The following is a 23,923-nucleotide window of genomic DNA, read 5'->3' as shown; positions in this document are numbered from 1 at the left end:
GCTCCAAACGAAGGTAAACATACAAAAAGAAATCAAATTCTAGCATTACAACCTGGAAACAAGAAACTATAATAAATAATCCCCTCACATGAACCCCATCTGGAGGTTCCAGATTTCCCCTCTAGATTTTGCCAGTAGCTATAACTACTCCTGTTTTGGTGGGTTTTGTCATAAGGATTCCTCCCACACAAACAAGACACCCAAAAGTTAATACCCAGTTCTACATTTGAAATGCAGATTAGTATGTGACAACTTTTTCTACAGTTAACTTACAATATTTTATAAGAATAATGAAATAAGGGGCGCCTAGGTGGGTCAGTCGGTTAAGGGTCTGCCTTCAGCTCAGGTTATGATCCTAGGGTCCTAGGATTGAGTCCCACATCAAGCTCCTTGCTCATCAGCGAGTCTGCTTCTCGTTCTGCCTGCTGCTCTCCCTGCTTGTGCTCTCTCTCTCTCTCTCTGACAAATAAAATCTTAAAAAAAAAAGGCAAAGGGCAAGCTACATGACATACTAAAGTACTTTCTACCATGTATGCTTGGCAGGCATTACTGCTGAATAACATGCTGTTATTCTTGACAAAGGGAGAAAAATATCCAACATGAGTTTTTTTTGCTAGTAGCAAGTTTTATTCTAAGCAACTGTAAATCATCAAAGGGGACCATTGACATAGGACCCGGAAGCCCACTCCCATCTCCCCAAACAACAGTGGGGCAGGCATTCAACACTCCTGAGAACCAAAGCATTTTTGTGCTTTTTCTCCATCCCCTCTGGAACAGTCAATCCCAGAACTCATTTGAAAAATGTGTTATCTACACAATCTCAAGAAACCGGTGTAGTAAGAACAAACTCCAACACCCACTGAACAAGTCAGACAACCAGAAGTAACGAAGCAGTCTTCTACCCTGGGCAGCGGCGACACCCAGCGAGGACCACGTTGTAAGAGGGAGAGGATGGTGGTGAGAAACCTGGGTTCCCGAGCAGCAGCAACACGCTCTCGACTCCCACACAGCAGTCTTCGTTCTCAGCAGGGGTTCTGAGGTCTTCCCACTCTCCTCCTCTTGCTCCTCTGGACTCAGTTAGCCCCGTGTGAGCAAGAACCCCCACGAGCAGCTCATCAGCACTCTGCCCCCCCATCTCTGACCTAACTGTGGATGGGCTAAAAGAGCCCCATAAACAAATCCCTCGTAGAGGGTAGGCCCAGTCCCCATGTTAGGAACAAGTTCTACAATGCTGGAAATTAAAAAAAACACAAGTGTCAGACTGTATTTTTTTAAGTCAACTAAAATCTAATTCCAAAAAAGTTTCCTCAGAACAGGGTAAGCAATCATTTAAATTATTTCTTCGACTTGTTTTTAACAGAGACTACAAAAGAGGAAAGAGCGGGTTATGAGTCCCAGAACTCCTCCACAGACCTGCTCACTCCCCTGGCCGGCCCAACCTCATGGGAAGACCTAAAATGCTGGGACAGGACCTGGAACCAGCCACCAGTCCCTGCAGGCTCAGAGAGCCAACCCCAGCCCATGAATATCAGCCCTGAGGGGAAAACCAGAGACTTGAAGGTGCCAGAAACAACAAGCTCCACAGCAGGGAGAGGAGTGGCCCCGGACTCCTCCTCTTCCATGGTTTTCACGGCCTCTGGGCTTGGCCCGGTGCTTGGCCAAGGGAAGGCAAATCAAAGCGACTCTCCTCAGGAAGAAGTCAGTCCCTGACTCTGCACAGTGTCTGTTCGGGGGGACCAATGCCAGCCCCTACTGCCCCCCCCAGACGGACAAGGGGCTGGCACCCTTAAAGCAGGCCATTGGGCCTTCCAGGCTCCAGGGCCAGGCCCCGCTCCCGCTGATGGATCTTCTGGTGCTGCAGAAGGTGCTGCTTCTGGACAAAGCTCTTCTCACACTCTGAGCAGCTGTAGGGCCGTTCGCCCGTGTGGATGCGCTGGTGCCGCACCAGATCAGATGGATGGCTGAAGCTCTTGCCACAGTAACCACAGATGAGGGAACTCCGGCTTTTCCTCCAAGGGATGTGGCCAGGCAGGGCAACCAGGCTGTTGGGCGAGAACCTCTCCTGGACACAGTGGCCAGCACTGGGCCCCTCCTGCAAGTGGCAGCGCTGGTGGGTTACCAGGCTCACCCTGCAGCTGAAGCTCCTCATGCACACATCACACTGATGCATCTTTGCCCTCTTGGACTGGGGCTTAAGTTGTGGCCTGGGTCTAAGGCTCTCCTCTGGCTCCGAGGCTGTGTAAGTCCCCCACCCTGAGTGGGTCTGCAGATGTGTAGCTAGCTGCTGCTTATAGTGGAAGCTGATCTCGCACTCGGAACATCCATAGGGGCCAGAAGAGTCCCTTTTCAGCTTTAGGCCCTGCCCGCATTCCTGACCCAGCTGCACCTGCCTACTAGGTTTCTGCTTTGGGGGGCAGCTCAGAGTTCTGCCGCTGCTAGGGTCTCTACTGCCCTCAATGGGATCCTCCAGATTAGTGTCCCCAGGGCCTGAATCCAAGAGGACAGCACCACCCTGACCATCCCAGAGTTCAGTATGCTCTGGGCTCAGGAAAGCCTGCTCTTCGGCAATGCCTGAGAACTCTCCAGGAAGATCTGCAGAGCCTTCCTGAGCGTACTGGATCTCCTGCTTGATCATAACCCCTTCTGCTGCCAAGAAAGAGAAGACCAAAAAAGATCACATTCTAGCACTTTTGGTTTCTTCAGAGCTAAACAAACATCTGTGAATTTCAGAAGAACTCAAATCAAAGCACCCCAGGATAAGGGCATTAGGACACTTTGGAGAAGGAGTCTGGGTTCTAAGACCTGAAAAACTAAACGCATATTCAGGCAGAGAAATCTATTATTTTTCTAGAACAATGTTATAAATGATAGTTCTCTAAGCTTGTCCATAAATTTGTATTCAATTCCTGTATAAAGTGGCAAATTGGAGCACCCGGGTGGCTCAGATGGTTGGGTGTCTGCCTTCGGCTCAGGTCATGATCCCAGGGTCCTGGGATCGAGCCCCGCATCGGCCTCCCTGCTCAGCGGGGAGCCTGCTTCTCCCCCTCCCTCTGCTTCTCCCCCTGCTCATGCTCTCTCTCTGTATCTCTTTGTCTCGGATGAATAAATAAAAAAATCTTTAAAAAAATGGCAAATTATACTATAACTAAAGAGTTTAAAATAATAAATGTGAACAATTAAAATAAGAAAAACCCAACCACCCTTAAGGCTAAAGCTTAAATATTCACGTATCCAGCCCCAGTCTTCCTGCACATTCCCCCCAAATACCTGGCTTATAAATGCTCTGCCTGCCTCTCACCCAGACAACTTCATTCCTAAGATGTGACCAAGCCTATCCTCAATCTCCAGCAGGTTTTCACTTGAGCTATTCTCCTCTGTACAGTAGCGTAGACATGAAGTAGGATATGTCACAATACTTAAGGACTCCACAGTGGTAATAAATGAAGACACATATATGTTAGGTGAACTAATGAAAATCACAAAGAAATCTAAAATAAATAATACCAGATGAGGTTGCTGATAATCAATGTTTGGCAGTTTAGCAGTGGGAAAACTCATTATAGGCTGCAAGGAGTGGAGAGAGGGATGGAATATTCTGGATCCACTCACCTGGGTGGACATCACCAGGGCCTTCCTCCTCCAAGTCACCCAGCATCCCTGCACCCAATTCCGCTTCTCCTTCTGTCTGGCCAAGGACCTCTGGGTTGGAATACGCACAGTGTGAGCCCAGGAGATAGTAAAAGCTCACTGCGCACTGGTCAGTTGCCAATGAACAACGTGACCAATGTCAGAGGGTTGATATTAAAAGTTCCAAAGATTAAAAGGCTACTGTTCTTCCCACTTTCCCGCCAGTGGCAGCTTGGGACTAGACAATTAGAGCCAATTTGAAAAATCTACTCAGTCAGCTGCTGCCTTCAACGCTCCTTCATTAGTCACTGTGGCTCCAGCAGTCAGGCTCCTCAGCCCACTCCCCTTCCCCCACCACCCTGCCCTCACTTGTACATGGTCTCAAGTGCTGCTTCCTTTCAGCGTATCGAATTTAATCCACACTGACATGCTGCAAGGTGAGGAGGGCACCATTATCCCCAGCTGGGACAGAGAAGGAAACAGCCACTAGGCAGAGCACAGAACTCGGCTCAGGTCACACAACCCCCCGACCCTTCTGCTATTTCCCTCTCTGCCCTAGTCACACTGGCCTTTTGGATACTTCTCCATGGACCTCAGTTTTAAAAGACTTTGTCAGGGGGCACCTGGGTGGCTCAGTCGTTAAGTGTCTGCCTTCGGCTCAGGTCATGGTCCCAGGGTCCTGGGATCGAGCCCCGCATCGGGCTCCCTGCTCAGTGGGGAGTCTGCTTCTCCCTCTCCCGCTCCCCCTGCTTGTGTTCCTTCTCTCGCTGTGTCTCTCTCTGTCAAATAAATGAAATCTTTAAAAAAATAAAATAAAATAAATAAAAGACTTTGCCGGAGGCACCTGGGTGGCTCAGTCGGTTGAATGTCTGACTCTTGATTTTGGCTCAGGTCATGGTCTCAGGGTCGTGGGGTCAGGCCCCACGTCAGGCTCTGCGCAGTCTGCTTGTCCCTCTCCTCCTGTTCCTCCCCACGATCACTCTCTCCAATAAATAAATGAATAAAATCTTAAAAAAAATTTTGTCTACCAAAATCTACTTACTAATAGCTAATACTTTATATATAAAAATGTGTATCTATTAAGCAGCACTTCTAATTAACACAAAATAGACACTGAGCTCAAAGGGACTGAATGTAACTCCAGCCAAGGCCAAGAAAAATTTTTTGGTTAACCTGTGCTACCTGCCCCATCTCAGGTAACCAAGAATTTCTTGTCAGTTTTTTTTTTTTGTTTTTTAAAGATTTTATTTATTTATTTGACAGAGTGAGAGACAGCGAGAGAGGGAACACAAGCAGGGGCAGTGGGGGAGGGAGAAGCAGGCTTCCCGCCGAGCAGGGAACCCGCTGTGGGGCTCGATCCCAGGGCCCTGAGATCATGACCTGAGCTGAAGGCAGTTGCTTAACAACTGAGCCACCCAGGCGCCCCTCTTGTCAAACAGTTTTAAGTATTAAAAACAGCATAAGGAACCCTGGTCACATTACACTACAATATACATTACACTACAATATACATTACACTATAATGATAACATCTTTTCTATTAGTAAATATTATCAAGAACTATGTGACCACAGAGAAAAAATACAAAACATACAACACCAAGACCTTTCCAAAAGTCTTCATGAATTGAGGACCTAAAGACTCCCATTTCTCTTATTTTTCAAATTTTTATTTAAATTCTAGTTAGTTCACATATACGGTAATATTGTTTTCAGGAGTAGAATTTAGTGATTCATCACTTACATGTAACACCCACTGCTCATCCCAACAAGGGCCCTCCTTAATGCCCATCATACATCCAGCCCATACTCCCCACCCACCTCCCCCCATCAACCCTCAGTGTGTTCTCTATCATTAAGAGTCTCTTACGTTTTGTTTCCCTCTCTCTCTCTTTTTTTTGGAGACTCCCATTTCTCAACCCAGCCCAGACCAACAGAGGAGCCAAAGCCAAGTGTAGTCTGAGTCACATGCTACTTGGCCAGGGATGTAAAAATGTCTGAAAGAGAATTCTCGGGGGAAAAGTGCTACTTACTCAGAGAGACCAGAGTCTCATAGTTGCTCTTCATCACATTTCTGTAGAGCTCCTTCTGCCAGTCCTCCAGATTTTCCCACTCCTGCTCAGAGAAACAGACTCCATCATTTTCAAGTGACCTGGATACCTGAAATCACAAATATCATACAATGAGTGCCTCCCGTTATAGCCACAAAAGAAAAGCAACTTACAATTTTAAATAATAAAGGGAAGGGCTCCCCATTTAGGCTTTTTTTTTTCCTAAAGAGGTTGCTCACAGGTGACTTTTTTTTTTTTTTTAAGATTTTATTTATTTATTGGACAGATAGAGAGACAGCACAAGCAGGCAGGGTGGCAGGCAGAGGGAGAGGGAGAAGCAGGCTCTCCGCCGAGCAGGGAGCCGGACGTGGGGCTCGATCCCAGGACCCTGGGATCATGACCTGAGCCGAAGGCAGCCGCTTAACCGAATGAGCCACCCAGGCGCCCTTAAAGACTTATTTTTTTGAGAGAGAGTGAGCAAGCGAGAGACAGCACAAGCAGGGTGAAGGGCAGAGAGAGAAGCAGACTCCCTGCTGAGCAGGGAGCCCAACGTGGGACTCAATCCCGGGATTCCGGGATCATAACCTGAGCTGAAGGCAAATGCTTAAATCAACTGAGCCACCCAGGCGCAGTAGGCTAACTCTTAATCCCCAAGGGGACTACCTTGGGAACCTCTCCATTGCTGCCTGGGGGCAGCCTCAGGACCCAGAAGTTGCTGTTTCTCAGCAGGTTCTCCATGTTCTCCAGTCGCCTCTGCAGCAGCCCGTACTCCTGCAGCAGGGTCCCCAGCACAGCCCACTTGCCCTCCAGCTGGTTCCCGAACTCCACGGCTGTCTTCTCATAGTCGGCCAGCTTCTTCTCGGCCGTCCCCGTCCGCCCCTCCAAGCTCTGTAGCCGGGCGGCCTGGGACTCCATCTTTTTCTCCACTGCCTGAATGGCAGCCACCACGGTCCAGAGTGAGAGCTCTGTGGTCTGCAAGTAAGAGCTTTTCTCTGTTGCTTGTGGGGGTGGTGTGGAGGAAGTCAAAGGTGTGGAGCGGCGTTTCCTCCTGTGCTGAATGAAGAATCAGACACAGGGTCAGTCGGTGTCATTTCCAAACATCAAGTAAAGAAAACAATGGGTCCAGGGGGTCCAAGTGTGCTTAGAACTACCTAGTTTCTACCTTTTTTTTTTTTTAAAGCATGCTCTTTTATATTCTGATACTGCAAATTATACATACGTTGTAGTAAGAATGTACTGAAAAGTAGGAAGAAAAAGTTATGTAAAATACCACCATTCAGAAATAAGCTGTCAGAATTTTGATGTATTTATCTTAAGCTTTTTTTTTTTGTCTTTTATCTGGTTTCCACAAAGTTGAAATCATATTGTACATAATGTCTTATTACCTGCACTTCACACTTGACATATTCTCTAAGACGAACAAAGACACAATTCCTCAGCAGGACCTATAGGGTTCAACTCATTTATCTTTGCACCCAAGCAGCTAGTACAGTGATTAACACCAACTAAATCCTTTTTTTTTTTTTTTTAAAGATTTTGTATTTGTCAGAGAAAGAGAGAGCACAAGCAGGGGGAGGGGCAGGCAGAGAGAGAAGCAGGCTCCCCACCAAGCAGGGAGCCTACACAGGACTCGATCCCAGAGCCCTGGGATCATGACCTGAGCTGAAGGCAGACACCTAAGCGACTGAGCCACTCAGGCGTCCCCAACTAAATCCTTCATAAATGTTTATTGACGTGATTTGACGAAGCCTGCTGACATTGTCCTTACACAGTTCATTTTTATGATCTGTGCCTAAGGAGGAAAATCACTACAGCTGAAGCACATTACTAAAGCCAACATGTGGGGAGTCTCCCCACCACTCCCTCTGGCCCCAATGTACCACTGTATGTTCATTTCAGTCCTCAAGCCCCAAAGCTTCATGTTCTTTTCTATGGCATACACTTTCTTCAAGGCTGCTTCTCTACCCACATGAACAGACACTGAGAGGAAACAGCTTTGAAAGAACCGCTAGGGCCAGGACTTAGTGTCTGGAGAAACAGGGGACAAAACGAACCCAACTGGCACAGAAATGAACACGTAAGCTTGGCCATGACCTACTCCAGTGACTCAACTCAGTTCATTATCGAACATGTGGTAAGTTTAAAGCTTACCTGTCCCCCCTAAGAAAGATTTAAATAAAAGTTTAATGTAAACTTAGCTTTTACATTAAAAATAAATACAAATGAAACAAAACAGAACGTCAGACTGTTGGACAGGCTCCTTTCATCCCATGTTCTGCTTTTCACTTTCAGTTGCTCATCTCTAGCTTTCTGGAGCCTCCTCCTGCCTTTCTGTGGCCCAGCATTTTGTTGCCTGCTTAGCAAAGGAAGGTGGGTCAGGATCTGAGCACTAAGCAAAAAGCAGAAAAGAGGTGTTAAATAAAGCTGCTTCTTCTGTTTTGAACTACCTAGTGAGATGGAAACAATTCAAATGTCCATCGACTGGTAAATCAATAAACAAACCATGGTCCAACCATCTGTTATGGGTTGAATTTTATTTCCCCAAAAAGATATGTTGAAGTCCCAAGTCCCAGTACCTCGGAATGTGATCTTATCTTGAGAGAAGAATCTTTACAGAGGTGATCAAGTTAAATGAGGTCATCAGATGGGCTCTAATCAAATATGATTTGATGTCCTTATAAAATAGGGGAGAGATCTGGACACAGACAGACGTGCACTTAGGGAAGATGATGTGAAGACACACACAGGGAGAAGACAACTACATGACAACAGGGGCAGAGGTCGGGGTTTTGTTGCCACAAGCCAAGAAAATGTGTGGGGCCATCAGAAGCTTTAAGAGAAGCCTGGAACAGATTCTCCGTCGTGGCCCTAAGAAGGCATCAAGTCTGTGGACACCTTGATTTCAGACTTCCAGCCTCTAGAACTGTAAGACAGTACACTTCTGGTGTGTAAGCCCCTCAATTTGCAGTATTTCGTTACAGCAGCCTTAGAGTACTAACACACGATACGATAATATACTGTTATATTATTGACGTATTAATAATTAACGTGTTAAGCACACATTAGCAATAAAAAGGGAACAAATTACTGATACACCTAACAATATAGATCTCAAAATGACTATGCTACATGAAAGAAGCCAGACACAAAATGTCACCTACTCTATTCCATTTACATGACATTCAGGAAAGGCAAAACTATAGGGACAGCAAACAGGTCAGGGGGGCGCCCGGGCGGCTCAGATGGTTAAGCGTCTGCCTTGGGCTCAGGTCATGATCCCAGGGTCCTGGGATCAAGCCCCATGTCGGGCTCCCAGCTCGGCTGGGAGTCTGTTTCTGCCTCTCCCCGTTTGTGCTCTCTCTCCCTCAAATGAATAAATAAAATCTTTAAAAAAAAAAAAAAAACAAACAGATCAGTGGTTACCAGGGGCTGGGGCTGGGGGAAGGAGAGTGAATGCAAAGGAACACTTACTGGGATGATGGAAATATTCTTTATTTTGGCATTCTGATGATGGCTGCACATTTATCAAAACTCACTCAACTGTATGCCTGAAGAGTGAATTTTACTGTATGTAAATTATCTCAGTAAGCACGACTTGGGAGTATCAAGATAGAAGAAAATGTTAGCTGCCATGAAAAATGCCATAAACTAAATGTATAAAAACAAACGGGGAGTGGATATTTATAAACAAAGTATGAAATGGAAAGAAAAAAATAACCCTAAAAAGAACTGCAAACTGTAAGTAATTATGAGAGCAGAAATGCAAGCGGTCAAGAAGCAGTTAGGAGTGCAAATACAACCCAGGAAAACCACTTCTCACCCACGAGGCTGACACACTTGAACAAGAGGGATTAGGAACTACATTCAGAGGTGAGGAGGATATAGAACTGGCACTTTCATTAACATTCCCGGAAGGAATGAAAAATATTACAAACTTTATGGAAGGAAATCTCATAAAAGTCACTAAAAATCCTTTCACCTAGCAATCCCACTTCCGGGAATCTATCTTATAAAAACAAATGGCATTGGGGGTGCCTGGGTGGCTCAGTCTTTGGGCATCTATCTGCCTTCGGCTTGGGTCATGGTACTGAGGTCCTAGGATCGAGCCCCGCACTGGGCTCCCCCCTGCTCAGTGGGGAGCCTGCTTCTCCCTCTCCTACTCCCCCTGCTTGTGTTCCCTCTCTCGCGATCTCTCTCTGTCAAATAAATAAATAAAATCTTTAAAAAAAAAAATGGCATTGGGCGCCTGGGTGGCTCAGATGGTTAAGCGTCTGCCTTTGGCTCAGGTCATGATCCCTGGGTCCTGGGATCAAGTACCGCATCGGGCTCCCTGCTCCTTGGGACCCTGCTTCTCCCTCTGCCTCTCTGTCTCTCATGAATAAATAAATAAAATCTTTAAAAAAAATGACATTAGGGGCGCCTGGGTGGCTCAGTTGGTTAAGCCACTGCCTTCGGCTCAGGTCATGATCCCGGAGTTCCGGGATCGAGTCCCGCATCAGGCTCCCCCTTCTCTGTGGGGAGCCTGCTTCTCCCTCTGCCTCTGCCTGCCACTCCCCCTGCTTGTGCTCACTCTGTCTATGTCAAATAAATAAATAAAATATTTTTTAAAAATGACATTATTTACTGACATTCATACAAACATGATTACTGGTAATATTTTTTGGAAAAGTCAAAGCTTGGAAATAATCTCGAGGTCTACTCATAAAGGAATAAATTATGGCACAACCAAGAATGACACTATACTACCTTTAAAAATAATGACCTGTATGTATGGTTTGGAAGAGTTTCATCATACCATGTTGGTTAAAAATCCAACTTTTAGGGAAATATATTTATTATGATCCCACTTTCCTGAAGAAGAGAAAACATATCAGTATATGTTTGTTTCAGCCCACAGAAAGGTCTGGAAAGATATTCACCAAACTAAATTGTTAACATGACTTGCCTCAGGAAGATGAGAGGGAGAGATTTTAATCTTTCCTTGTAAACTATTGCTTGTTTGACTTCTTCAATAAACATGTATTTTTTTGTAATTTTTTTACATAAATCCCATATTTAAGAGTATCCCTGATGGCAGTGAGAAATACAAAAAGTACACTTACATTCCCCATACGTCTGGATTTTCTGGGGCAGTCCCGCTTGGATATTCTATCATACTGTCAGATCAAGTATCATACAATGGGCCTGTCACTATAGTCTGAAACCTGTCACCGTTAAGTATAAGGCACGGTCCCTGTTGCTAAGAAACCTTCAATCTGCTGAAGTAAAATACAAAATAAATAACATTATAAAGTGGTATCTAAGGTGGACTAGATAATATTTAAGGTCACTTCCAACTCTGAGATACCATGACTTTCTAATATTGAATAGTTAAAAAAAAACAAACTTAAACAATACATAAGATGTGTAAGGTAATGGCAACAAATCTCCCTTAACTACCACTCAGTTATACAAATATTGCCTCTGAAGTCCTCTGTACAACTCCCTAAAGTAACTACTATCCTGAATTTGATTTTTCACTAGTAACTGTCTTTTTCACATTTTCACCAAATGCTTTTTTCCCAAAACAATACGTGTTCTTCAGTTTTGCCTATCTTAGGACTTTATACAAATACAATCCTTATTACACAACTCCTGAGAATATCCTGCTGTTGCAGATGGCTACAATTAATTTTCGCTTCTGCATAATATTCTGCTGTGACAATACCACAATTTCCTTTTCCATTCCATTATTGGTGTCCCCATCTTTGTCATTACAAGTACTGCTACAACGAACAGGACTGGGCACAGCTCCTAGTACACATGGGCAAGCTTCCTGAGGGTACAGTCCTAGGAAGGAATTGTTGGCTAACCGTATATACACAACTTGAACTTCAGTAAATAATGCCAAATGTTTTCTCAGTGGTTGTACGAATTTCACTCCTATCAGAAGTATGTAAGTATTCTGGATGTTTCCCAACTATGTCAACACTTGCTACTGTTAAGACTAAAATTTGGTCCCTCCAGGAGGTCTGAAATATGTCATCATGGTTTCCATCTACACTTTCCTTGATTACTGGTAAGGGTAAGCATCTTTTAAATATTTACTGGCCATTCAAATACCTTCAGTGAACTACCTGCTCAAGTCTTTTACCCGTTTATCTTTTGGGTTCTCGGACTTTCTTTCTATCTCAGAATTTCTCTGAAAATTCTGGATACTAATCTTTATCCATGCTATACGTGTTGCAAACATTTTCTCCTTATTTGTGCATTTTTGAAATTCACTTTATTATTTTTTAATAAAAAAATTAATGTAGTTGAGTTTCATCAGAATTCTTTTATGGTTTGAACTTCTGTGTCAGGTGAAAAAAAAATATTGATATCCCACAATACTGTCCTCTAAACACTCATAGTTTTGTTTTCACATCTGAGTAACTCAACTAGAATTGATATTTGTGTGTGGTGCAGGGCTCAATTTTCATACAGGAAATCAACAGATCTAATATTATATGATGAAAAATCCATCAATATACCCAAAGATTTGTAATACTATCTCTGTCATGAATCAAATTTTCATACATAGCAATCTGTCTCTGGCATCTCCAGTCTTGTTCTGTAGGGTATTTTTCATATTGACTTACCAATACTACAACTATAGCTTTTTAAAAAATAATTACTGATATTTGGTAAGACAAGTCCCACTTCCTTGTTTTATAGGATCATCTTGACTATACTGGATGTTGATATTCTTTACACACTTGAAAGGTCTCCCAGGAGCACCTGGGTGGCTCTGTCTTTGGCTCAAGTCATGATCCCAGGGTCCTGGGATCAAGGCCCACTCAAGCTCCCTGCTCAGCAGGGAAGCCTGCTTCTCCCTCCCCCTCTGCTCCTCCCCCACCCCCCAAGTATGCATGTGTGCAGTCTCTCTCAAATAAATAAAACATCTTTAGAAGTCTCACAAAAATGTCTTTAGAGATTTTGTCTGTATCAAATCCATAGATAAATGTATCCATACACAGTTTGCCACTCCCTTTTCAAGGTATTTTTAATATCTTTCAATATTTTATTTATTTTTTTTAAAGATTTATTTATTTATTTGACAGAGAGAGATAGCGAGAGCAGGAACACAAGGAGGGGGAGGGAGAGGGAGAAGCAGGCCTCCCGCTGAGCAGGGAGCCCGATGTGGGGCTCGATCCCAGGACCTTGGGATCATGACCCGAGCCGAAGGCAGTCGCTTAACGGCTGAGCCACCCAGGTGCCCCTCTTTCAACATTTTAACATATTCCCTAGGTACTTGTTCCAACCACTGATCGCTACCCAACAAATAATTCCAATATTTAGTGGCTTAAGACAACAACATCTACTTTGCTCATTAATCTGCAATTCAAGAAGGGTTTGTCAGGAACAGTTTGTCTCTGCTCCATTCTATGTCGAGTGGAACAAATCACAGGCAGGCAGGCTCTGGAACACACCTGAAAAATCCCAAGCCACATGGAGAAAGCACGCAGAGATACTGAGTTTAACAGCCCTACCTACGGTCCCAGCCTACAGTCAACTGCCAGAACACACTTTCATTTCTAAAAGGGCTCTTTTGGGGGCGCCTGGGTGGCTCAGTCGTTAAGCGACTGCCTTATTAGGCTTGGGTCATGATGCCGGGGTCCTAGGACCAAGCCCCACATCGGGCTCCCTGCTCAGCGGGAAGCCTGCTTCTCCCTCTCCCACTGCTTGTGTTCCCTCTCTCTCTCTCTCTCTCGCTGTCTTTCTCTGTCAAATAAATAAATAAAATCTTTTAAAAAATCAATGAAAAAAATGAAAAAAATAAAAGGCTCTTTTGTTCTCATTTTTTCTTCAGTAATCTCTCTATACAGGCATACCTCAGAAACACTGCAAATTTGGTTCCAGACCACATAAAGCAAGTATCATAAAGCAAGTATCATAATAAAGCATGTAAAATGAATTTTTTGGTTTCCCAGGGCATATAAATTTACTAGTTTATTAAGTGAGCAACAGCATAACTAAAAAAAAGTACATACTATAATTTAAAAATACTTTATTGCAAAAAAAGGCTAACCATCATCTGAGTTTTTAAGCAAGCATAATTACTGATCACAGAACACCATAACAAATATAATAATAATGAAAAAGTTTAAAATAGTGTGAGAATTACCAAATTGTGACAGAGACACAAAGTGAGCAAATGCTGTTAGAAAAATGGCAGCTGAGAGACTTGACACAGGGTTGCCACAAACCTTCAATTTGTGGGGGGGAAAAAAAGAAACCACAGCATCTGCAAAGTGCAATAAAGCAAAGCTCAATAAACTGAGGCATGCCTATACATTGATATTATGTTTGGACAAGATATATGGATTAATGAAATCTGTATCTGTGCTGTCCAAAAGCCACTAGAAACACATGGCTATTTAAATCTAAATTAATTAAAACTGAATTAAAAATTCAGTTCCTCAGCCATACTACCTACATTTCAAATACTTAACTGCCATGTATTTCTAGTGACTACATTGAACAGTGCAAAGCAGAATATTTCCATAATCTCAGAAAGTTCTACCGGACGCACTACACCCTAATTTTTTTTTCCTGCTTGATAAAAACTAAGGTTTTGTTACAGTCTTCTACCATGCCAGTTTTCCTTGTAGTTGTCAGTTTGTTTTATATATTTTGAGACTACATAATTACATGCAAAATATTAGAATATCAAGCTGATAAACTGAGTCTTACCATTACAAAAGTAGTAGTAGCCTCGATCTCTAGCAGTATTAATACAGTTGAACCCATTTTCTTCTGATTAGTCTGATATGTTCTCATATTCTTTTATGTTCAACCATTTCTGTAGTTTTGTCTTTTGTATCTCTCACAAACCATCTGACAAATTTCTGCTTTTTAACTAGAACATTTAGTCCTTTTACATTTATTATAACTGTTGATCTATTTTTATTGATTTTTTGCCTTTTTCGGTGCTCGTCTTTCCTGCCTTCCTTTAGGTGATTTTTTTCTTATTCTACTATTTCCTCTTCTAACTTGTAAGTTTTACAGCCCATTTCTAGTCTTTTAGCAAGTATCCTAGATATTACGGAAAGTATATTTATAAAGACCTTTAAACAAATGAATTCTGATCTCTTCCTAACCTTTACATCAATGCTGCCATGTATTTTAATTTGCCTTTGTTTTTAACCTCACAAAAGATCATTACTGTTTCATTCAGTCAGTATTTGTTCAGATTTACCCATTTCCATGGATCATCATACCTTCTTACATTTTCAGACTTTACATTTGGGATAATTTTCCTTTTACCTGGTATATCCTTTACATTTTCCAGCTGCTAGGTGGCTCAGTTAAGCCACTGACTCTTGATTTCGGCTCTGGTCATGATCTCAGGGTCATGAGCTGGAGCCCGGCTTCCGGCTCCCAAATGGGCATGGAGCCTGCTTAAGATTTTCTCTCTCCCTCTGCCCCTCCCCCCACCCCACCCACCCCCCGCTCTCTCTAAAAAAGAAAAGATCCTCTCTCCCTCTGCCCGCCCCCCCCCGCGAGCTCTTAAAAAATATTCTCTCCCCCACCGCTCCAGCTCTCTCTCAAAAAAAAAAATTCTCTCCCTCTGCCCCTCCGCCCCCCGCTCTCTTAAAAAAAAAAAAAAATCCTCTCTGCCCCTCCCCCGCCCCGCGCTCGCTCTCTCCTCTCTCTGAAGAAAAATCTCTCCCTCTGCCCCTCCCCCAGCTCGTGCGCGCGCTCTCGCGCGCGCTCTCTCAAAAAAACAAAAATACTAAAAAAAAAAAACAAAAAAACACGAAACAAGCCTCGGAGAAGTTTCTCGGCAACGGTGTGTGGCGCTGGGGCTCCGGCCCGACCGGGAAGGAGCCGGAGAGGGAGAAGGCAGAGCCCTGGGGTCGTGGGAGGAGGCCGGTGTTCGCTAGGAGCAGCCCGGGGAGCCCCGGGACCCCCAGCCCCACCGGAGTCCGAACCTCGAAGCCCCGCCCCGGCCAGGAGCTCCGCCATCCCGAATGCGCCCGCGATCCGTGCCGGGAGCACCCTTACCCGAGCAGGCGCCGACTCCGCCATGGCCGCCAGTCGCCCCTCAACACCCGGGCCCCGCCTGATACCCCTCGTGCTGCGTGCCGGTCCGGTGGGCGCCCCCTGCCCCTCCTCAAAGCCGCCACCAGGGCCGTGTTGATACAAGATGCATTGTGGGAGTTCGGCCCTCCCGCGCCAAGAGCGGCTCCAGCGGCTCGACCTCACCGCGCGGGATTTCCAGGGCGCCGCCGTGCGGCAGGAGGATGAACAGCACCTCGGCGCTCGGGCCAGAGTGTGCGACCGCAGAAGGGCTTGCTCCCTCCAAGTCAAGCACAGATTGAAAATGTAAGGCAAACGCGGGCCTTGTGTGTCTTCTACGTGCCCAGCACTCGGCGAGGTGCTTTGAGGGATTCAAAATGTATAAAAGTCAGACTTTGCTCTGAGGGAAGAATATGTAATTTAGTTGGGGAAAAAAGATACGGTGCCAAATGACACGTGGTTTTATTCCATTTGTTCATCTGTTATTTGGCTTTCTAGAAACTAGAAATACATGGGGTTCCTGGGTGGCTCAGTTGGTTAAGCTTCTGCCTTTGGCTCAGGTCATGATCTCAGGGTCCTGGGGTGGAACCCCACATTGGGCTTCCTGCTCTGTGGGGGGCCGGCTTCTCCCTCCCCCCACTCCCCGCCTCTGCCCTTCCCCCTGCTCATACTCTCTCACTCTCTCTTAAAATAAAGAAAGAAACTGGAAATACACTCTCTACATCAACAGTGTGGGGTCAAGGTGCCCAGGCCAACCCATTGTATCCTATTAATTATGGTAATCACATGCCTTGGAAAATCCAAGATAGCCCTGATTTCAAATGTTTAATCCAGTCCACATGTTACCGTTAAATGATGAGTTCGGAATTTTGATTTGGAAAGCATGGCTGCATCTCCATTTGATCACCCAATACAAAACACTACTGCAACCATACCTGCCTAATTTGTACCACATGGTTTCTATAGAGACAGGCAATGAACTTCCACTTTGAATTATAGTCCCAAAGCACTTCCCCTGAGAACTAAACTCTTAAGATCAACAGACTGGCTCCTTCTTAGCATGCAGGGCTCAGTTCAGACTTTATCTCCTCAGAGAGACATTCCTTGTCCACTCTGCCTACAGCCCAACACCGTTCTCCATCCCAAAATTCAATCCTGATTCTCCGATCAAAAGTTTTCACAGCATTATCACTAACCAAAATAACTTATTTTTTTCATCAGTTTACAGGGGTGATAGTGATGTGTCCCTTTCACTAAAATGTCCCTCCACAGTATACACCATTTCTTGCACACAGAAGTGCTCAAAAATATCTTTGGATGATTGAATGGTGAACCAGAGAATAAGGGTAGGTAAAGTCACCTCCAGGAGAAGGCATAATGTCCACAGCAACCAGAACAACAGGAGACTGACCAGATTATTAATACATCTAAAGAAAAGATGGGTCAAGCTGAGGAAACCAGTCAGCCACTGAGATATGTCTAGGGTCTGACCTACTTTCTCAGACCAACAAAAACTTACTGTCAGACACAGAAGAAAATGTATCATATCTGTGGAGACAGACATATCAGGACATAGGATACTGGGTACTGGGGTCATTAGCAGTTCAGTTCTAGAACCCTCTATTCTGTTTCTGTGTTCACCAGGTAGTCTGATGATGCAGGTTCCCGTGTAGCTACTGGGAGACAAGACGCAGATCAGGCTGATACAAATGTCCAGTCCACCCCTGGAAATGATTAAACTGATGCTCTGGCTTATCCATCAGTCTATTGAGAGTCACCATGAATCAGCACCCCTGACTCTGAGCCTGGAACAGTGGGAACATATTTAGATCAAATTTCCAGTGTGCAAAGGAGGCAGCACCAGGCACTGGTCTGAATTTCATGGGCTTGCAGAGATGGTGTGCATGATGCTTTAGAAAGTGGAGCCAAGGATTGGTGAAACAGGTGAAGAGGATTAAGAACACACTTATCTTGGTAAGCCCTGAGTAATATAGGGAATTGCTGAATCACGAAAAAGAAAAGAAAGCATTTTTTCAAATTGCAGATGTTTTAAAACTTGGGGCAAAATAATAGTGTCTATATTGATATCGAGAGAGAGAGAGAGTGTGAGAGAGAAAGAAAGAAGGAAGGGAAAAGCGAGACCATTGGTCTGTCCCACTTACTAGATGTGGACAAGTCATTAACTTCATGGCATCTCCATTTCCTCATTATTAGTGAGCAATAATAATAGCACATACCTCACAGAGTTGTTGTGCAGATTAAATGAGTTAGTTCAAGTGCTTAGAACAGTGCCTGTCAGGTGAAGGGTTCAAAAAGTGCTCCTGATCACTATTAATCTTTGTGTTCTGGCTCCTTCCCTCACGAAGTGGTGTGGTGTATGCTCCCTTGGCTTCAGTGTGTTCCCACTGAGAATACAAACATCACATCCTTGGGTTGTTGATGGGATTAAAAGAAATCACAAGTGTAAGTCAAGTGCTCGCATCACTGAAGGCCTGGCGTATAGCAAGCACTCAGTGACCAGCAATTTCTCATTTTGGTGTTTTTGTTGTGGCAAGGTCCAAGGCTTGAGCTGTAGTGAATTCACCAACATAAATGTTACCTTGTTGTGTCTCTTAGAAGCTTCCCATTTGTCCTTTCCCAATGACACTCAGATCTTGACATGGGCCTTTAGATAAACTTTTAAATAAGGCTCATAATTATTCCCATTGGTGGCAGTGGTATTAAAGGGCTCAAGAAAATGTACTTAGTACTTGTAACCTGTCATCTGTGTCTATAAAATATGAACGTAACATTCAGAGCTGAAACTGACCTTAGACATTATCTCACCCACATCCTCGTTTCTAGTGACAGGAGAAAGTATCCTTTGAATCACATATAATACAAATTAAGCTTAAAATAATGCTTTAAAAATATTTCTCTTGTCCTTTAAATGTTCTATTGTGCATATGATTTATAGCATACATATTTTTTCTATTTTTTATTTTTTTAAAGGATTTTATTTATTCATTTGAGACACAGAGATACAGAGAGAGAGAGAAGAGAAAGCATGAGCAGGGAGAGAGGCAGAGGGAGAGGGAGAAGCAGGCTCCTTGCTGAGCCAGGAGCCCGATGCAGGGCTCGATCCCAGGACCCTGGGATCATGACCTGAGCCGAAGGCAGATGCTTAACCATCTGAGCCACCCAGGCGCCTGTATAGCATACATATTAACATATATACGTACATATATGTATGCCCAAACTTTTTTTTACTCGAGAAAGTTTATGGACCATGGCTTTTTTCCACTTAGTTGAAACCCTTTCTATTCTGTTCCCCTTATTATCCCGCAAGTCTCTAGATGGCAGGGACCAGGTCTTTTGTGATCCTTCTGTCACATAAATAACCTCCTGGGGAGCGTGCCCCCCTGCAGGCCTCCAGGTCCGTGAGACTCCTAGAATGAATACATCTTGGTTCCAGCTGCACACCACCCCCGCCCCCCATATATGTGTGCATGGACACAGCAGACAGTTGACACACACAGTGTGTCCACAGGCAGTGGGCATCTGTTAGCTTTGTCAACATAGCAATTTTCCCTTCTCCTGGGCATAGATGCACCTCTTTCTCTTTGGGGACAGTTCCTCCCTGGGCTCTAGCCAGGTACTTAGAATGGGTGCTGCTGTCTTGTTCCATGAAGGGTGGGCATCTGACTCAAGCCAGTCCAATCATAGCATCCTAGCCTCCTGGCCACGGTAATTGAGCCAGGGGTGCGCATATGACTTAAGCTGAACCAATCAGAGCTCTTCCCTGGGATCTAACCAGAGCTGATGGGACAGGTTAATTTCCTCTGTAGTGAAGCTATAAATGTGTGAGTCAGGAACAGTCTTGTCCCCATTTCTTGGAGTGTAAGTTGGTTTTAAAGAATGGTCCCAACATACAGAAAAGGAGCAGAGATGAGAGACACATTTTTCTGTCTAGAATTGGTTGTTCAACTGTTCCTTTGAATCTGTGAAGGATTCCAGCTTCCTTCCAGAAACTTCCACTTTCTCCATAGTTGACTAGTCAGCTTCAGGTAGAGGAACTGGGTGACTGGGTGACAAGGCGTTTGTTTTCTTCTGCACATCCTTTATCCATTTTGAATTTTGAATGTATTAATGTAAAATCTAGGGGCACTGAGTCGTTAAGCATCTGCCTTTGGCTCAGGTCATGATCCCAGGGTCCTGGGATCGAGCTCCACATCAGGCTCCCTGCTCAGCGGGAAGCCTGCTTCTCCCTTTCCCACTCCCCTCCTCACCCCCACATCCTTGAGATATGGGGCAGGGGCTGCTGATTGGGGACTCAAGTCATTTTATGCTTGAAGGATATTGGCCCTATAGGGATGGAAGTTGTGGGGACACCCAGGTAACCTACACTGCCTTTCACTTCTAAGACTGGATATGGGATCTCCCTTGAATCTTAAATGGGATACAAATCAAAGGCAGTTTTCTCTTATAACAGGAGAAAGGAAACCTACAGAAATTCCTATGCTGGGGGATGATGTTGGTTTAAAATACATCTCAAGACTTGATTTGAATAGAGGTGCTCAACCTTTAGGACACAGTGCCAACATCACACTAGAATTAAGACTCTTATGGAAGGGGACCTATGGGAACCTCACAGGATGGTGTGGGCCGGGAGAGGGGAGCGAGATTCTCACACCCAAGATCCCTCTTCTCAAGAATTACTCTTTTAGGGGAGCCTGGGTGGCTGTTGGTTAAGTGTCTGCCTTCATTGCAGGTCATGATCCCAGGGTCCTTGGATCCAGGCCTGTGTCGGGCTCCCTGCTCAGCAGGGGGCCTGCTTCTTCCTCTCCTCCCTGCTTATGCTCTCTCTCAAATAAATAAATAAAACCTTAAAAAAAGTTACTCTTTTAGAAACATCCCTCCACAATGGTTCCAAGTCAGTGGCAGATGGCATGCCAGCCATGGCATCCCCCAAATGGTCCTGTTCAGGGCCCCAGGCCGATAGATGCTCTGTGGCATGTTTTTCTAACAATCAGATAAACTAATACCGTTAAATATATTCATAGGCTAGTTCATCTTGAGCCCAGTGTGAAGTTCCCTCCTTCCCTTCACTCTCCAACACCCAATATTCTGGGACCAGATCTGAGAGAGCCAGTTACGGTGGCCAAAACCTTGACTGTAAGAGAACTGTTCCCTTATCATTGTTCCTTGTCAGCGGTGTCTAGCTTAAACTTGCTGTCACATAATAACCTCCTGGAGAGCGTTAGAGACTAATATTTTCACTCCTGTGGCCTCTCAGAGCTATACACTCGGCATCTAAAGATTTTTTAGGGGCTTCTGCCTTCGGCTCAGATCACGGTCCCAGGGTCCTGGGATGGAGCCCCACGTTGGGCTCCCAGCTCAGTGGGGAGCCTGCTTCTCCCTCTCCCCGCTGCTCATGCTCTCTCTCTCTCTCTCTCTCTCAAATAAATAAAATCTTTAAAAAAAAAAAAAGGTTTTTTTTTAAGTCATTTCTACACCCAACGTGGGGCTTGACCCTGCAATCAAGGGTCACATGCTCTACTGACAGAGCCAGCCGGGCACCCCTGGGCTTCTAAAGAGTTCCAAGGGGTCCATGAGGGATCTGTGGCACAGGAGATCCCAGGCTAATTGATAGCTTGTCTATGGGAGAGTCTTGGCATTCAAGGCTTTCCATGGCCTGGCCTTGACTTACCCTGAAACTGCATCACCTACAACTTCTTCACATCCTGAGTATGACCAGGCCAGTCTCCTGTCTTACAATCCCAATTACTGCCTCCCTGCCATGTCTCATCTTCACCCCACATTGTCTCCTGTCTCCTCTCCCTCTGCCCCATCCAACTCATCCTCCGAGCCTTGACTTCTCCAGTTCTGGAAGGACATATAAGAAGCTCTTAGCAGTGGGTATATCTCAACAGGGAGTCTGGTAGGAAAGAGTTTTACTCTTGTGTCTTTTTTTGTTTTTTTACCATTTAAATTTTTACTGCATGCATTTTTTAAATTAAAATAGTTAACTTTAATTAACACATTATCAGAAGGAAAATAAAAATCCACCTTCAAAGCAGGACCCTTGACCTTTGTCCTGCTTCAGTAAGGACCCCTGCTGCCTGGTAGAGGTCCACACCGAGTGTCACCACCTCTGATCAGCTCCAGGGGTGGAGCTCACTCTAGGACATACCCAAGGCCAGTGCCGGAGACTGGGGTGTCTCCCAGTATAGCTGAGGGACACTTGGTGTGGCAGCATCCGCCAGACCGGGATGTGGGAACCAGACGGCCCTGGCCCTCTCTCTGGCTCAGTCACTAACCCTCTTTGGGAATCAGCTCCTTGAGGTTAAAATAAAGGGAGGGACTCCAGCTATGTGTTCAGGTGTTCCAAACCCACGTCTCAAATGGAATTTCTCCCCCTTCACACTCTCAACAGCCACAAAAATAAATTAATTTAAAAAATTAAGAAAAAACTGTCGGTCTTATTCTCCGTGACTTAGATTATGAAAATATTGATTTCCTGCATATACTTTTTAAAGCAGAATACTGCCTCCTCCCAACCAAAACACTGGACTAGAGTGTTCCCTTCTGCTCTAAAAAAAAAAAAAAACCCAACCAAACAAACAAAAAAACTCCACTGAATTTGTCTGTTTAGCTTCTCAGCTCCTCTTCTTAGAAAGCAGAAGGAAGGGGGAAAAAAAAATCCCAGTTAGTTGGATTCCAGCTCATTACGGAGCCACGCTGCAGAACCCCCTGGCCTTGTGAAAATGCAGTCTGCAATCTGGACACCGTTTATTTAATTTCGAGAATTCCCTTTGCATGGCAAAAAGGGGTCTGAGGAAAGCAGAGCGGCGCAGATGAGGGGAAGGGTGGAAGCAGAATGCTCACAAACGTGGTGCCGGGTGCCGGCTGCCCACTGTGCTCCCTGAACTGGGAGAGAAGCAGGATCAATGGGAGGAGCAGGAAAAGTCATTCTTGACACAAACAAGGGTCTTGGGGCGCGCCACCCCATCCCAGTGCCTGGTCATGCAAGATGCAGAAATGGAGATCATGGCCCCTCAGGACCACGGAGCAGATGCACCAACTCAAGGGAGTCCTTTGGGCGCCTCCTGAGGCGCCTGCAGGGTCTGGGGCAGAGTAGGGTCTGTGTCCATGTCCTTGAGCATGGTCAGTTAAACAGATAGCACCAGTTGGGAGGCTCAGGGCAGGAGACTGAGGCTCTCAGACTCTAGCACCCACTTGCCCGGCCCTCCTGGGAAGAGACTCGCTTCCTTGACGGCTGCTCCGGCAGCAGGAGCCTCTCCTTCACCCCTTGGCCCTGGGGAAACTGGAATAAATCAACAAAGTGAGGTCTGACCCAGGGCACCAGCTGCCCCAGGGGGCCGGGTCACTACTGGGCAGTGAAAAGATGCTGCACCAGATTGAAGGACTGGAGGTGGGAAGGACAGGCTGGGGGAGGGGACCTCCTGCCCAGGAATGCCTACACAAGAAGAGCCTTTCAGATGCACAACCCAGGGCATTGTGTAGCTGCTGATGGGTTCCCCAACCCCCAGAAACCCCAGGAGTTGGCCCCCTGCTGCTTCTGAGTTTTGGTGGCTCAGGGGGAGGAGACAGGAGAGAGAGAGACCAAGAGAGGCCAGGCCACAGAAGTCTCTCAGACATGGGAGGTAGGCAGTGTGTGTGGTGGGGGACACTGCACTGGGGTCAGGAGCCCTGGCCCCAGCCCTGCGGCTCTCTTCTTGTGTCGTCTTGGCAAACCATCCACCTGGGTCTCTTCTCAGTAGGGACAATCCTACCCCACGTACCTCTGAGGGAAAGGCTAGGGGTGAAAACGGATAACGGATAGAAAACACGTTTAAAAAAGTCTAAAGCGCTATTAGAACGCGAGGCAGTGCTGTCATCAGAGATGTTACCCCTTAGCTCATTCCTCATCTCCTCGTCACAGTTCTGCTTCCTTACTCCGCATCCCTTAACCTTAGGACCTCATTTATCTCAGAGGGCTTCTGAGACTCCCTAGTTGCTTCCCCCGATCACAAACCGGGACTCCAGTGGCCAAACGGGCACACTAGGTGTCTGAGGGGGATGCCCGAAGCCTCTCGCCCCCTCACTGTCCGTTCTGGCACCTTCCCTGAGGAAAGACGCTCAGCCGGCCCTTTGGTCCACCCTACGAGATGAGCTGGCCATCCATTTAGGCCAGACAGGTCTACGGGACCCCTGTCCGAC

General features: G+C 45.5%; 1 protein-coding gene across 1 annotated transcript; it reads right to left on the bottom strand.

Moving 5' to 3' along the window:
* Positions 1-610: 610 nt before the first annotated feature.
* ZNF212 (zinc finger protein 212) lies at positions 611-15,809 on the bottom strand. The gene is made up of 5 exons (XM_028106337.2): positions 15,707-15,809; positions 6,341-6,730; positions 5,660-5,786; positions 3,610-3,699; positions 611-2,646 (listed from the first exon to the last, which is right to left on the bottom strand). The coding sequence occupies exons 1-5, from the start codon at positions 15,728-15,730 to the stop codon at positions 1,787-1,789; spliced, it is 1,491 nt and encodes a 496-aa protein (XP_027962138.1). The 5' UTR covers positions 15,731-15,809; the 3' UTR covers positions 611-1,786.
* Positions 15,810-23,923: the final 8,114 nt, after the last annotated feature.

Source organism: Eumetopias jubatus, unplaced genomic scaffold (assembly GCF_037043125.1).
Source record: "Eumetopias jubatus isolate StellerSeaLion01/CBP00866 unplaced genomic scaffold, mEumJub1_p1.0 scaffold_14, whole genome shotgun sequence".
Taxonomy (NCBI): Eukaryota; Metazoa; Chordata; class Mammalia; order Carnivora; family Otariidae; genus Eumetopias; species Eumetopias jubatus.
Note: the sequence above shows the minus strand (reverse complement) of the source record. Positions and strands in the feature narration are given on the sequence as shown.

Bases quoted from the DNA above. Each gene is read 5' to 3' on its own strand.
- ZNF212 (XM_028106337.2), bottom strand. From the start codon at position 15,730: ATGGCGGAGTCGGCGCCTGCTCGG. The intron at 5,787-6,340 runs GTAGTCCCCTTG...TTGTGATTTCAG, and splicing joins GCAATGGAGAGGTTCCCAAG to GTATCCAGGTCACTTGAAAA. The intron at 3,700-5,659 runs GTAAGTAGCACT...ATTCCAACCCAG, and splicing joins TGAGACTCTGGTCTCTCTGA to AGGTCCTTGGCCAGACAGAA.